Below are 13,998 nucleotides of genomic sequence, written 5' to 3' on the forward strand. Positions count from 1 at the left end.
CATCCAACCTGGCACTGTGAGGAGCAGCAGTGTGGAAGCAAGTTCCTGCAGTGTGGAACAAAATTAAGTACCCAATCCTAGATAAATTTTGTTGCTTTGGGCAAGTCACTCTTCCCCTATGCGAAACACTCTGCTATGCTGGTGTGCACAGTTGTTATGAAGTGTTTGTTTGTTTGTTTGTTTGAAAAAGGGAATGACAAGGAACTTCATGTGTTTTATTGAAAATAATATCTTAAGTTATGAAATAACAATAATGCTATTTCCAACACAAAATTGTATAATTGCTCATGAAGTAAAACGTGGTTTTACTGCCACCACAGTTACTTAATACAATGCTTGTACCATGTAACAGACATCACAGCTAGTACTATACACTTAAACACAAATTATAGGTTCCCAAACATTACTACACAATGCAAATGAAACATATTATAAAATACAAAATATTTTCAGAATACCTTCTGTTACTTGGGTTAGACAAGCCAATAATTATTTTATACTCAATAGTTCAATAGTTTCAGGGGCTCAGAACTTTAAAATGTTTGAAGAAGGTGTCTTCTACATTAATCTCATAATACAATGACAGTTCGAAAATATATAATGTAGCAAGATTCTTACACTACAAATATTACTGTTTTAAGGATTTCACAAAAATGTTTTGACTACACATGAAAAGCATGTGCTTAACAACTTATATTACAGTATTACAAAATGACTTTATATAACCAATTATCACTTTTTAAATTTCCATTACATATTATTAGACTGCTTTCTACTAAGCATTGGTCACAATCCAGTGACTGACAATGTGATAATCATCCACTTTCCAAATGCTGAGAGACCACTGTACAGGATCAAAGGCTGTATCTTACACATACAGCAGAATGTTTTCATAGAGTGAACTGTACCAATTCCGGTTTGTAGATAAATCACATTTTGAATGTTCCCTTATGTTAAACACTCCCTACCAATAGAAGGTAAGTACAACAGGGAGTAGATTGTAGCCAAACTATTTGCCTGATAAGACTTTCTATTTTCATTGCCTTTGGGAATTAAAAAAACAGAGAGAGCATTCAAAAGTGGTATTGCCCATATGAAGCAGTACAGTCTAATCCAGCCCTTTACTTATACTTCATTCTGCTGCATATTCAGACCAGACTGGAATGCACCCCATCCCAACACACTGCCAAATCTGCATGCACAGCCTGTACGTTAGTGAAGGAAAGAAAAGGATATCTGGGTACTCCTTCTCCCTCTTGCCCATCATCTATTTGACAAGAAAATTGAGTTCAAAAAGCTTTAATGTGCTTGCAGATCTATAGATTGGGATTTCAATAATTAAGATCGGTTAGCACTTCTCTTTCAAAATGGAGCCCCCAAATGGAAATAAATTGCTAGGCTTTTAAATATAAATTATATTTTTAAAAACATAAACTCGGAAGGATGTGAGATTCCAACTACCCTATGTTATACAAAATTTCCCATACTAGCCTGCTAATGTACTTCTCTAATCTGAAACAATTAGACCACCTGAATTCGAAATGGCATTTCAAACTCAACACACACATTATAATGCCTCCCTCAGCACCCCCACCCTCAACAAAAGACCGTAATTACCCAAAGAACATACAAGAACAGTAGACTCAGATTTGAACTGGTTATTCTTGGTATGACAATAAAGCAGGCAGAAAAATAACGCCAAAGAAAACAGCAAAATGAAGTAAAACAACCTGTAGCTTCATCTAATTCATGTCACGTTAAAACGAATAGCAAAAGGCTACTTGTTGAGCAGCTCTGCCCTTTTCCAGGTGTAGATATGCAGTACAAGCCTTGCTTGCACTACAATATCTACAAAAGCATTATGCGAGAGCTAAGGAGGGCATGGCTGAATGGCTCTGCCTCTATCCCCACGTTAAACAGGAGGAAACCTCTCATACAGCTTCTATCCAGCACAATTTTAAACTGACATTAGGTTCTGCCAACTGAAAGAACATGGAGCAAAAGGCAATTACAGTTCTGATAAGGAAAGCTGATTGGTCTTTCAGCAGCTGAAGTTACATCACTGCCAGGACTAACGACAGCTTGCATGGATGCAGGGAGCTTAACTTGGGCACAGGATTGCCTACTATTGGGTTACAAGTCCAGGGAAATAAAATCTAGACTAGGTAAATGTTTCTTTAAAAATTAAAAATAAAATCTTAAAAGGAGTTCTGCACACTGAAGCAGGGACTGAAAGGGCACATAGCAAGATCTCTCATTTATCAGTTACCTTACATATCATATAAGCTTTGGACAATTTCTGTTCTCCTTATTTTGTGCTCATAAAAAACGGTGTTAAAGAAATAGAGGCATTAATCTTCTTCAGATACTGACTGGTTGCTGTTTCTCTGATAGAAGCTCCGAGAGTGTGAGCGAGAACTGGAATTAGTATGTTTCCGAGGGGATTTCGACAGGGATCTGGTAGCTGAGCCGGAACGTTTTGGATGTGATCGTGACTTTGTTCTCGAACCGGAACGTCTTCGATGGGAACTGGATGGTGACTTTTCAACATATTTGGAACTTCTGTGGGGTGACTTGGATCGTGACCTTCCCCTAGAACTAGAATTTCTCTGCGGGGTGATGGATCGTCTGGGCGAGCTGGAATGCCTTGGAAGAGATTTTGAGCGAGACTTAGATTGGCTGTAAGAATGTCGTCTACGCCTTGACCTGAAAATCATCCAAAGCTCCATTAGAAGCGATATTTGATCTTCTCCTGCTCTTTAAGGAGCATTGTAACCCAAACAGTTTGCTTAATTTGTTTGAGGTACTGTTTGTTTGTTTTTTTAACGGTACTGTATGCCAAAAGTACCCCAAAACTTCAAAAGGAAAATTTAAAGAGTAGTTTTGAGGATTCCCATGGTTTATGCTTCTATTCTATTCTATTCTATTCTATTCTATTCTATTCTATTCTATTCTTTCAGACTGGAATAACAAGCTATTAAAAATTATCTATGTATTGTTACTATCTCAGACAAAATCTACTTTGTCTCAAAACTTTATTTTTTCAAACCTGGTGCAACAAGAATGAGCTCACTAGGAGTCAGTCAGCAAGATGATTTTAATACTTACATTTTAATCCAACATTTCAAATGCAGTACCAGAATTTTGAAGCTATACTACCTCACTGCCTGCCTGAGAATAGCCAGCCACACAGCACAATTCTATGCATTTCTACTCAGATGTAAGCCCCACTGCATTCAATGGGATTTATTACCAGATAAACAAGTACAGTATTACCTGTACAGTATTAGTGTTCAAATTATTTACAAAGGAGCCAGGATGACTGAACCTTTGCAGGACCAGCTCAAGTTTACCTTATCCTCACTGGTTACCATCACTGTTGTTCACAAACATTCTCCTGGAACATAATACACACAGTCATTAGTATGCAATTGAATTTTTGTCTCATGATCCTCAGACTTACTCTTTAAAACTATCTGAATGTCTCCTGCTCCAGCCCCATGAAGAACTTCTGCTACGTGTCCTCCTTCGGCTACGGCTTCTTGACCTTCTGTAGTCCATTGGAGAACACTGGCGGCGCTCTTTCGATTTCATCTGACCTGGTGCTAGAATTTAAAGCAGAACTGGAAGATCGCAAGAAAACTGCAGCTTCTTACATACTGAGCACGCATGCAATTTTAAAAACTAGAGTTTATAAGCTTGTGCCTGTTTTATTTTCCAATCTTAAGAGATATGAAAGGCAACTATCTTAAAGAAATGCTTTGCAGAATAAGTAAGTGACAAGGTGGTGTTCACTTACTTTTGCGATCACCTTGTGCAAACTGTATTTCAATTTGCCGGCCACATACCCACTTTCTATTGAGGTTATAAAGAGCATCTTCTGCATCACGAACATCTTCAAACATGACTGTCTGTTAAGGACGCTTTAAACATGCACAAAGCAAAAAATTGTATCATGTAACATAGACCAAATTACTCCAGATACTTTAAAAAGCAAGAGTTATTTTGATATGCCACTTAAGCTGAGAGCTGCTTCATACTTTATATTGCCACTCAAATACAGCAGAACTCCAGCAGTGTGTCTGGTTGTATATACATATATGTATGTATGGAAGGAGGACACACAACCGCAAGCACGCTGGGAAACTAGGATTGGCCACAACTCCCCGGCCAGGGTACAATGCATATTTCAAAACAGTGTTGACTCCAGAGAATGGCAAGCTCAGGCATCTGTCAGGGCCCACTGCCCTAGTCATGTTGCCATCCCCGCTTTGTTTTGCAAGCTCCATCTTTCCCAAGGGAACCCAGTAAGTGTCAAGGCCCACAAAATTCTGCAAGATGTGCATCTTTCTTTCACACTTTGTATGTGTGTCACAGCAAGTACCAGTCAGTATACCTGGATTGCCACAAAAAGTATGAGGCAGCTCAATGACATGCAGAAACAAGGTAATAATAAATGCCTTTAAAATATAGGTGCCCTTATTCAGAAACTCATGTGTACACTGAAATGCACATGAAATTCCCACACACAGTGGTTTCCCCTCCATTTGAATGTCATGTCTGTGGGCACACAGAGTTGTTTCTCTACAGATCTGAATGGCAAAGGAATGGCAGGAAGGGACTCGCTGTGTATTTTGGAGTCCCTACATCTGTAATGCATAACTGAACTAAAGCAAGAATATTTAAGGTGTGCACCTTATTTGAAGGCCCTTAAACGTGACACATTAATAGGAAATATTACCTAGATGTGGAAAATAGTATTATCTAGATGTATACTCCTAACCATATCTACTAAGGAGGAAGTCCTACTGAAGTCAATGTGGATTACTCTCAGGTAAGCAGCCTCAGTTCATTACTTCTGTTCTGATTTACTGCAGACATTGTTCATATCTATAAACAGCTGACTTGTTTTTCCTCCTCCTTTACTCCCAATATTTAAAACAAATAGCTGTAAATGCCACAAAAATATGTCACCAGATCATCTAAATTACTAGTATATTTCAGTATTCCAATGAAATCTGTTCTGTTAGGAAAATGACTCATGGAAAAGCGAACAAATATTTGCATACAGTTCTCTCGTACCAATTTAAGGAAGCAATATTTTAAACTAAAACAGTTATAAACAAACAAATTCTTGACTGCAACGTAAGAGCTTGAGCGATAAGATACAAAAGGAAACTTTGGCAGTTACCTCCACGTCACTTGATCTTGACCTTTACTCTTTAGGGCTTGCTAGATGGACTTGACAAGGGCCGGAGAACCAACCAAATCAGACTTGGCTTTGACTTTGGAACTTGAGCAAATGTCGGAAAGCCGAAGCCTTAACTTGGTGTTGTGGCTTTGTCTTTTCCTTGAAAAAGGACTTCCCCTCTTCCAGTTTTCTTTTTATCTTTTTCCACCCTCCCTCTTTATTCCTTGAAGCTTGAACTTTAAGGTGTCTTTTGGCTTGCCTGCTTGGACTCTATCTAACCAGGTTCATTCAAACTTTGGGGTGCTTGCCAGCCACTGTGGACTGCTTTACATTTTCTGAGACAAAGAAATAAATACATTAAGTTAGGACGCAATAACAACAATGCACCTCAATAAAAAATACAGTGACATAAAGGATATTGTATATAAGCAAATCCTCTTGGGCGTCTTGTGTAGAAGTCAAGCGGAATGTATACGTCTACTACAGGGCCATACCGACCAAATTCACGACGCAAATCCTCAGGCCTGAAGTGTTTTAGAAATAAGGCAAAAAGAATGAGTGTTTCTTTATCATTGTACCTGCTTTAGCAATACCTAGCCGCAGCAGACTCATCTTGTGTATTAAGACTATTAAAGACACACTTTCAATAATTCTATCAGTATTGGGAATCATAGCCATAAATTTTGAACATATATAATTATTGAAACTAAAACAAGCTAGGAACTTATTAGTATGTTTAGGGTTCACTTAAATGTATTTTTCCTGGTATTGGATCATTCGCATTGTGATTACTTTAATAGCGATTTGCAGAAATGGGGCAGACACAAAAATGAATGCCAACAATCCTGCAACTGAAAATTCTCCAAAGGCACAATTCTCTTTCTGGAACCCCTGCTTTTTTTGTCAGACTACAATATCACTCAGGAGATCAAGCACCAGCTGAAGCACACTGTACTGAAGCACACTGTACTGTACTGAGATAAACAGGTCAACAACTTGATTGAATATAATGCCACTATTTTTTCAGCATGGGACTGGGGCACCAGAAAATGAGTTTTCAGTTTAAAACAAATATACTAAAGATTCAGACATGGGGGGGAAATCATGAAAGAGCACACAGAATGGAGAAGATGAATTCAGATATATTTTCCCTCACATAAGACAAACATCCTCACATAGGCAGAAGTATCAGGAGAAACAAAAGAAATAACTTTACACAATGAATAATATTATGCTGAATTCATTGCCACTAGATGTGGTGAGGATTACACAAACCCACAGAGAAAAGCATGCACAAATTTGCTCCTTTCTGTGAAATGAATAACTGGGAAGTAGGGGTGTCACTCCATACACATCAAAAGACTCCACACAAGTCAGTAATTATTGGGCACTTGTTAGAATGGATAACATCAGGTTATACAATATAATACCTAGCTTTTTAATTATATGCCTTATTCATTGGCTGGTCTTTCAATCATAGGGGGAAAGGATAATTATTTGCAATTCTTTGCATATTGGGTTCTCATGCGGGAAAGAGTCTTCCACGCCCTACAAAGGAACAAAAGAAACCCTACTATGCTTGGAGCACAGGGTAAAGATTTTTTGCTAGCAGACAAATATCAATTTTGCATATAAGGGAAACAATAGTACTGCTTTTTTTGGTTTTTAGATAATGCATTGCTGTGTGATGCTGGTCTGATATTAGAGGAGGCATTCCTAATGTGAGAAAAAAGGAGGAATACCTTTTTAATATGCTGCTTGCCATTTCTATTTATAAGTACATATATTAAAGAGAATGCCATATTTTAATATTGCTGCCCAGTTAATTGGGGCACTTTTATTCAATTAAAGAGTTATGAAAGTGATTCATCTAACTAATTAATGGTTTAAACGCTGCAGTACTAGCTGTATTCTGCTATCTGAATAAACTTTCACTACAAAGTGCTCCACACTGAAGAGAGGGATCTCATAGCTGTATATGGGAAGACTTTTTAGCAATTTTTTTTAAAACCCACAAAAGTACTGAAGCCTGTCCAAGACAAAACAAAAAATGTATAAGGCAAGCAAATGCAATGGAGGAGAGGGCTCCATAACTTTAATAGCTAGCTGCAACTATCAAAATTCAATGCCCTGCTTCATTCACATCTTGTCACCTTATGTGGCGTTCCATTTAATTTCATTACTGGGGTTGCAAAGTGGCAGGGAAGAATTGACTGAAAACATGCTTTTAAGTACTCAGATAAAAATAGCTAGACAGGATAGATACATACATACAGTTCAGTTGGTTAGAGCATGGTGCTGTTAATGCCAAGATTGCAGGTTTGATCCCTGTATGGCAGTGGTTCCCAATTAGAGGTCTGGAGAACGCACCCAGGGGGTCCGCAGCCCCATTCCTTGCCTCCCCCTCAACTAATTTTTTTTGTTATTTTTGCATTGTAATAACACAAATTTTATGATCTGTTTGTTTTTTAGTATACCTAAAATCCTTTGCTTATTTGGGGCCACCTCACATTTTGTTCAAAAAATTGTTTTGCAGAGGTAACTACCATAGAGTTATCAAAATTTTCAAAAGTAGGGGGCGTCTGTGGCTTGGCTTTTGAAAAATAGGGTGTCCTGAGTAATTAGCTAATTGGGAACCACTGCTGTATGGGACAGCTGCATATTCCTACATTGCAGGGGGTTGGACTAGACACTAGAGGATTCTCAGGCTCCCTTACAACTATCTTTCTATGATCTATGATCATTTTATTTGTATGCCACCTTTCCATAGTTAAAAAAACATTCTTAAGGCAGCTTCCAACATGAATAAATTTACATAATTACTAATATAACAAAAGATGACAAAGACCTGGATAAATGGGTAACGCTTATGATGCAAAAGGTCTGGGCTAAATGTCTAGTTCCAGGGTCTGCAACCCGTGGCTCCAGAGCCGCATGTGGCTCTTTTACACCTTTGCCGCGGCTCCGGGGCGGATACTAGCAAGGGGAGGAGGCGCATTGTGCGCCCCGACACTCCCCACTTTGGCGGGCGCTGTACTGGCTGTGATGTCACATGGGGGTGCGTTAGTCACGCACCGTCCTGATGTCACCTGCCCACCCGCCCGCCCGCTACATTGTAAGGGGCATGTACGCTGGTCACTGCATTGAAAGGGGGCATGTACGCTGGTCACTGTTTTGAAGGGGAGTGAAGAACACACACACACAAAAAGGTAACTTGTTAATTTAACGTTTATTTCTATGAGGAGGAGTAATTCTGAGGGGTCAAATAAAGAAATAATAAAAAAGTGACAAAAAAGTTATTTTTATAATGACGAGTTTTGCGGCTCCCAGTTGTTTTTTCTTCGGAAACGGGTCCAAGTGGCTCTTTTTGTCTTAAAGGTTGCAGACCCCTGGTCTAGTTGAATAGTGGTAGCAAAGGTCTCATACTACTGTGGTCCCTGACAGATAGAATGGACAGTACAGTCTTACCTCGGGTTACAGACACTTCAGGTTGGGTTTTTTTGGTTACGGACCCGCCGAAACCTGGAAGTACAGTGGTGCCTCTCCAAGACGAAATTAATTTGTTCTGAGAGTTTTTTCGTCTTGCAAAGCACCTCTTCAAGCAATGCACCCTGGGTATTAACGGTTTTAAGAAAAAGGAAACAAACTTGCAAGACGTTTTCGTCTTGCGAAGCAAGCCCATAGAGAAATTCGTCTTGCGAAGCAACTCAAAAAACGAAAAACTCTCATCTTGCGAGTTTTTCGTCTTGCGAGGCATTCGTCTTGCGAGGTACCACTGTACTGGAGCGGGTTACTTCTGGGTTTCGGGGGTCACGCTTTGCACATAAGCGCCGAATTGCAACCCACGCATGTGCAGACGCGCCACTGCGGGTTGCAAACGTGCATCCCGCACAGATCACGTTCGCAACCCAAGCATCCACTGTACTGGCCTAGATGGAACATAGTCTGTGGCAAACTTTCAAGCCACGTAACTATAACCCACAGGGTGCCTGTAGGACCACATCGCTTGTTGGCACCTTTCTGACAATGGAGTGCCCTTCTGGGGGTGAAATCAAAGTGCTGCATTAGCAGCACCAAAGTGACCTCCCTGGGGCACAACCCTGGGCAGTGTGTATGGAGGTCCATGTCATCCCTTAGCAAATGCCTAGGAACCAATTCCTCCTCCTCCTCCTCCTCCACGCCCACAGATTAGCCAGAAAGCGACACTCTGTACCCAAGCGGTGGGGGGGGGGGGAGATACTGCTATAAATATCATTGCACTGGTTTTCCCAGGGCAGGTTGCCCTCTGGGAACGAGATCAATTTTCATTTTCTTCCATAACAAGGAGGGTGACTAACGTTTCAAAAAACAACCCGGGGCCTGCTTCCGTTTATAACCCGCCTTTCCGGCAAGTGGGACCGACGGCGGATAACAATGGAAACAATTTTAATTTTAAAAAAGAAAAAAAGTCGATAGGAAAATATAGCAGGGGGCGTTTTACTTGGCCCATGGAGCCACGCTGTGCACATCTTCGCCGCACACCTTTCTGAGACGCAGCCCCCCCCGAAGAAGAAAGCGCCCCTTCTATCTTCCAGGGACCCACACCCAGCCCCTTATCTGCCTGTTTCTCCGCTGGGCCTCAGCCATTTTACACACAAAAAACCGCGTTTATTCCCAAAAAGGGAAAGCGGAAAGGCCTTGTCCCCCCCCCCTCGAGGCCCAGCATCCTCGCAGGAGGCCTCCGCCCCGGGCAGGTCCCCGTCGCCCGCCCCTCGGTGCGCGCAGGCCGCCTCCCTCGTCGCCGCCGCTTACCTGGTGGCGTCGGCCACGTTCCTGACGAAGAGCGAGGTGTTGGGAGGCCGCGTGTACCGGGACATGGCGCCGGGGGGCCCGGGGACTCTCCTCCCCACCGAGACGGGGACGGGGGCTGGGCAGGGCGAGGCGCTCTCCGCGCTCAGCCGCCGGAGAGCCTGAGATGGAGGCGGCGGAAGGGGAAGGGGCCGGAGGTAGGAGCTGCAACGGCGGCAGCCGGCGGAGACCAGAAGGGGCGGGAACAATGGAGGAGGGGAGGAAGAAGCAGCAGCAGAAGCAGCGAGCGCTCTCCCCGCGGGCTGCTCGACGAGGGACCACGGCGGAGGCGGCTCGCTGAGCTCGCCGAGGGAAGGGCGCCGCCGCCGCCGCCACGGGAAAGTTTGCCGCCTTCAACAGGCCCCAAGTTCACTCCCTGCTTTCAAGGGGTGTCAGGTAGCGGGATCATGGACCGCTCCTCCTTTCTCGCTTTCTTTCTTTTTTCCTTTTGGAAAAAGGCGAGGGCTGCTGAGGCGCTCCAGTTCCGCTGCCTGGAAATGTAGAACTGCACACAATCGACGCGCTTACGCTTCCAGGAAAGGCAGCTGAGCTGAGAGAAGTGACAGGTCTCACATTTCAATAACCCACGGAAGGAGCTAGTGCAATAATTCTAGCGTTTGGAGAAATGGGCTCAGGAGCTGAAGAGTCTCTGCCTAAGCTTTATTTATGTCCACACTCAAGCTTGGGCTTTGTAGGGGAATCGAGATGCGGCTCAGCGCCGTGCCAAGATGGGAGCACCTTAGTAATGCACGGGAGATAAGTTACGGCTTTGCTTCTGGTTTTGAACCATGTATCAGAGCAGAGGCATGGGGAACTGTCAATAACACAAGTGTTAAGAAAGACATATGCTTCTGAATTGCTGGGAACTGCAGGAGGGGAGGGTGCTGTGGTGCTTAGGTCCAACTTGCAAGGCTTCCCACAGGCAGGACTATTCTTACGTTCTTAAATGCCACTGCATTGTAATATTAATGCCAAGCCATCTTTAATACCTTTGCATCATTTGGGGCTATCTGAGATATAGAACATTATATTCGCCATAATAGCTTCCATTAATTCATATCTCATAAATAGGATGGAGCGCGTTAGCCAATGATGAAGTGACAGCAGTAGAAGTTGTAGAAATAGCCTGCTTGCCCTTTAAAGACACACCTCATAAGCCCAAGGTGGCCGCTTCACTCTGCTTCATAGTCTTATTTATTTATTGCGCACCCCTTCACCCTAAGGTCCCAGGGCCATGGTAGAGATGGCCCTGATTGTGGAAGGACCAGATTTAAAGTACATACGAACATCATGCCAACTGTGCATTGTTGGCCTCAACTGCTTTAGCCTGTTTATTATTATTATTGCCAGCAGGAAAACCACAAGGCTTAATGGAAATTTATTTATCCATTGCATTTATTTACCACATTCTGCCAAGGCACTCAAGGTGATTTCCAATCTTAACCTTCAAAAAAGGGTATAAAATATAGAACAATAACATCAGACCAACTAGTGGTCCCTTCAGGAGCTGATAGCATCAGCTGTCTAGTCTGGGTTTCTGCCTTCCCTCAGGGCATACAAGTCTTTAGGTAGCTCTTGGAAAGGAGTGCCTGGCGTGCTCTGGTCCATGGGGTCACAAAGAGTCGGACACGACTAAACAACAAGGAAAGGAGTGGCAGACAGAAGTGCCTGGCGTTCTCTGGTCCATGGGAACACGAAGTGTTGGACATGACTAAACGCCTAAATAACAAGGAAAGGGGTGGCAGACAGGAGTGCCTGGCATGCTCTGGTCCATGGGGTCACGAAGAGTTGGACACGACTAAACAACCACAACAAGGAAAGGAGTGGAAGACAGGAATGCCTGGCGTGCTCTGGTCCATGGGGTCACGAAGAGTTGGACATAACTAAACAACAACAAAGGAAAAGAGGGCCTGCTCCAACAGTGCCCTCAGCATTTGCCCACTGATGGTTCCTTCAGGAGCCAATTATTACAGACTTCCTGGCCTGGGATACTCTTCTGCCTTCCCTTAGGCACATAGGTCTTTAAGTAGCCCCAGAGAAGGGAAGAAAGGCTTAAATGCCAAATACCTGCTAGCTTTGAATACAAACAGGAAGGAGCAGCCAGATTTAAATATAATTTTCATCAAATTTGGCAAAGGGAGGGAGAAACCAGAGAGACTGTGAACTGCACATCAACATATCCTTCAGTGTTAACCTCACTGAATAATGGAGGGGAAGCACGTTTTCATGTCTATTCTAGTTGTATATAATCCTAGGGAGGACCTGGTTTTGCTTGTTGAGACATGGGACAGGGACACCCAGCCCACTCCTACATATGTTTATTCAGAAGTCAGTCCCACTGTGTTTAGTGGAACTTATTCTCAAGTAAATGTGGGTATGATTGCAGCTTTAGTGAGTGAGGTTTTACTGCTTTAATAATTATCATAAAGATTATATTTATAACATAAATGTTGCATATTGGTTAGAATGTTGGGTGAGGACTGGGGAGATTCAGGCTCAAATCCCTGCTCAGCCATGAACCTCACAGGGTGACCTTTTGCCAGTCATTCTGCTCTCTCAGCCTCACAGGGTTGTGGTGAAGTAAAATGGAGTTAGGGGGGAGAACTGTGTATGACATGTTGAGCTCCTTGGATGAAAGGAGGGGGATAATTTTAATAATAAATAGATGCAATTAGGTATGCTAAATGTTTGTTTTCTTTTAAATTATTTTATATGTCTTGGCTCCGCCTTAATTAAATATATATATAATTTTTTTAAATCATTGCTGAAACTTGCATGCATCCCTGTATTCTGCTGTTCTTTTCATCTTTCCATTAATCCTAACTAGGCAGGTTATTCAGCTGTGAGTGCACAAAATTCAGGGTAAACAATGCAGTGCTTAACTTAATCCTTTCTCTCCTTTTCATACGGCTTTTATACCATAAATTTTGGTTAATGTATAGTCACTGTTCAACCTCTGAAGCAAACAGCTCAGTTTTTATCACGTTTACTTGGATTTGAGACCCATTATAATTATTTCTCTAACGTACTTAAATATATCAACATTTCAAACAGAATATTCCAGCACTCTCTCTTATTAAAATAATGTGATACACGTGCTGCAGTTGTTAAAAATAGTAAGCCAGCTATCAGAAGATACAGCAGGAAACTGTTGAGATACTAAATGTATCTTAGCATAATCTCTTAATTGTAGTCTATGATATCAATTAGAGCCTGAATATATATTAATTTGTGGTTTGGAGGATGTTTTATATTATTGGTATTTAAGCCAAAAGAAAGCTGAACATGTACAGCTGCAATCCAAGCATGTTTAGAATTATTACTTCCCATTATTGCCAGGATAGGCGCATTTTAGCCAATATATATTTCTTAAAGTGAGTCAATCAGCCCATTAAAATTCACTGTCATGAACGCATGTTGCAATAAACTGAGCAATAAAGAAGCATCGTGCTAGAATGGGGATTTAGAAAGGATTGATTTCGTTTGTTTGAATGATGAATGGCAAAATATATTAAGCCTGTAAGAACTTGACTGATTCCTGGTGGAAACAGTTTAGCCTTAGTAGGTGATTTGCTACCAGAAGAGCTCTGCTAAATAAGATGTTTATAAATACGATACAACATTGGCAGCTAAAAAATATTTGTTGCCATGTCAAAATGCCCTACACTCTGCTTCCGCTGCCCCAGCGATACTTCCTCGGCCATTGTCCCCTTTGCTTGCTTGCCCTATCGCTTTTTATATTGAAGGTATATCTGTTCTGATGTCCAAGTAGGTCTGTGCTGGCAGAGGACCAATGTCCCCTCTGGCTGCCACTGCCTTTCTAACATTGCAGAGGCTCTGGAGGATCATTTTAGGCCTTAAAAACCTGAATTCTGCAACCCATCAACACCCTTCTGGAAATTCAACTTCTGCATGAATGTGCCAGTATGTTAATAGTCTTTCAAATTAGATGCAAAACATGCTGGGGGGGGGAGATAGAT

At 42.0% G+C, this 13,998-nt stretch overlaps 1 protein-coding gene across 2 annotated transcripts; it reads right to left on the reverse strand.

The window, feature by feature from the left end:
- Window positions 1–201: 201 nt before the first annotated feature.
- SRSF12 (serine and arginine rich splicing factor 12) lies at window positions 202–10,329 on the reverse strand. 2 transcript variants are annotated; one of them, XM_083497591.1, is made up of 5 exons: window positions 9,983–10,329; window positions 5,611–5,715; window positions 3,800–3,903; window positions 3,464–3,605; window positions 202–2,706 (listed from the first exon to the last, which is right to left on the reverse strand). In XM_083497591.1, exons 1-5 carry the CDS (start codon window positions 10,045–10,047, stop codon window positions 2,352–2,354), a joined length of 771 nt encoding a protein of 256 aa, XP_083353717.1. In that variant the 5' UTR covers window positions 10,048–10,329; the 3' UTR covers window positions 202–2,351. The 2 variants fall into 2 exon arrangements, with proteins under 2 accessions (XP_083353717.1, XP_083353718.1); XM_083497592.1 differs by having other exon boundaries at window positions 202–2,646; window positions 9,983–10,197.
- Between the last annotated feature and the right edge of the window lie 3,669 nt (window positions 10,330–13,998).

Source organism: Podarcis liolepis, assembly GCF_965112155.1.
Source record: "Podarcis liolepis genome assembly, chromosome: 3".
Taxonomy (NCBI): Eukaryota; Metazoa; Chordata; class Lepidosauria; order Squamata; family Lacertidae; genus Podarcis; species Podarcis liolepis.

What these genes read in the sequence shown, in the direction of transcription:
- SRSF12 (XM_083497591.1), bottom strand. Translation starts at nt 10,047, where the DNA reads ATGTCCCGGTACACGCGGCCTCCCAACACCTCGCTCTTCGTCAGGAAC. An exon ending in AGAGGATTTGCTTATATACA is followed by an intron (nt 3,904 to 5,610) that starts ATATCCTTTATG and finishes ACAGACAGTCAT; the next exon opens with GTTTGAAGATGTTCGTGATG. An exon ending in CATTCAGATAGTTTTAAAGA is followed by an intron (nt 2,707 to 3,463) that starts GTAAGTCTGAGG and finishes GATGATTTTCAG; the next exon opens with GTCAAGGCGTAGACGACATT.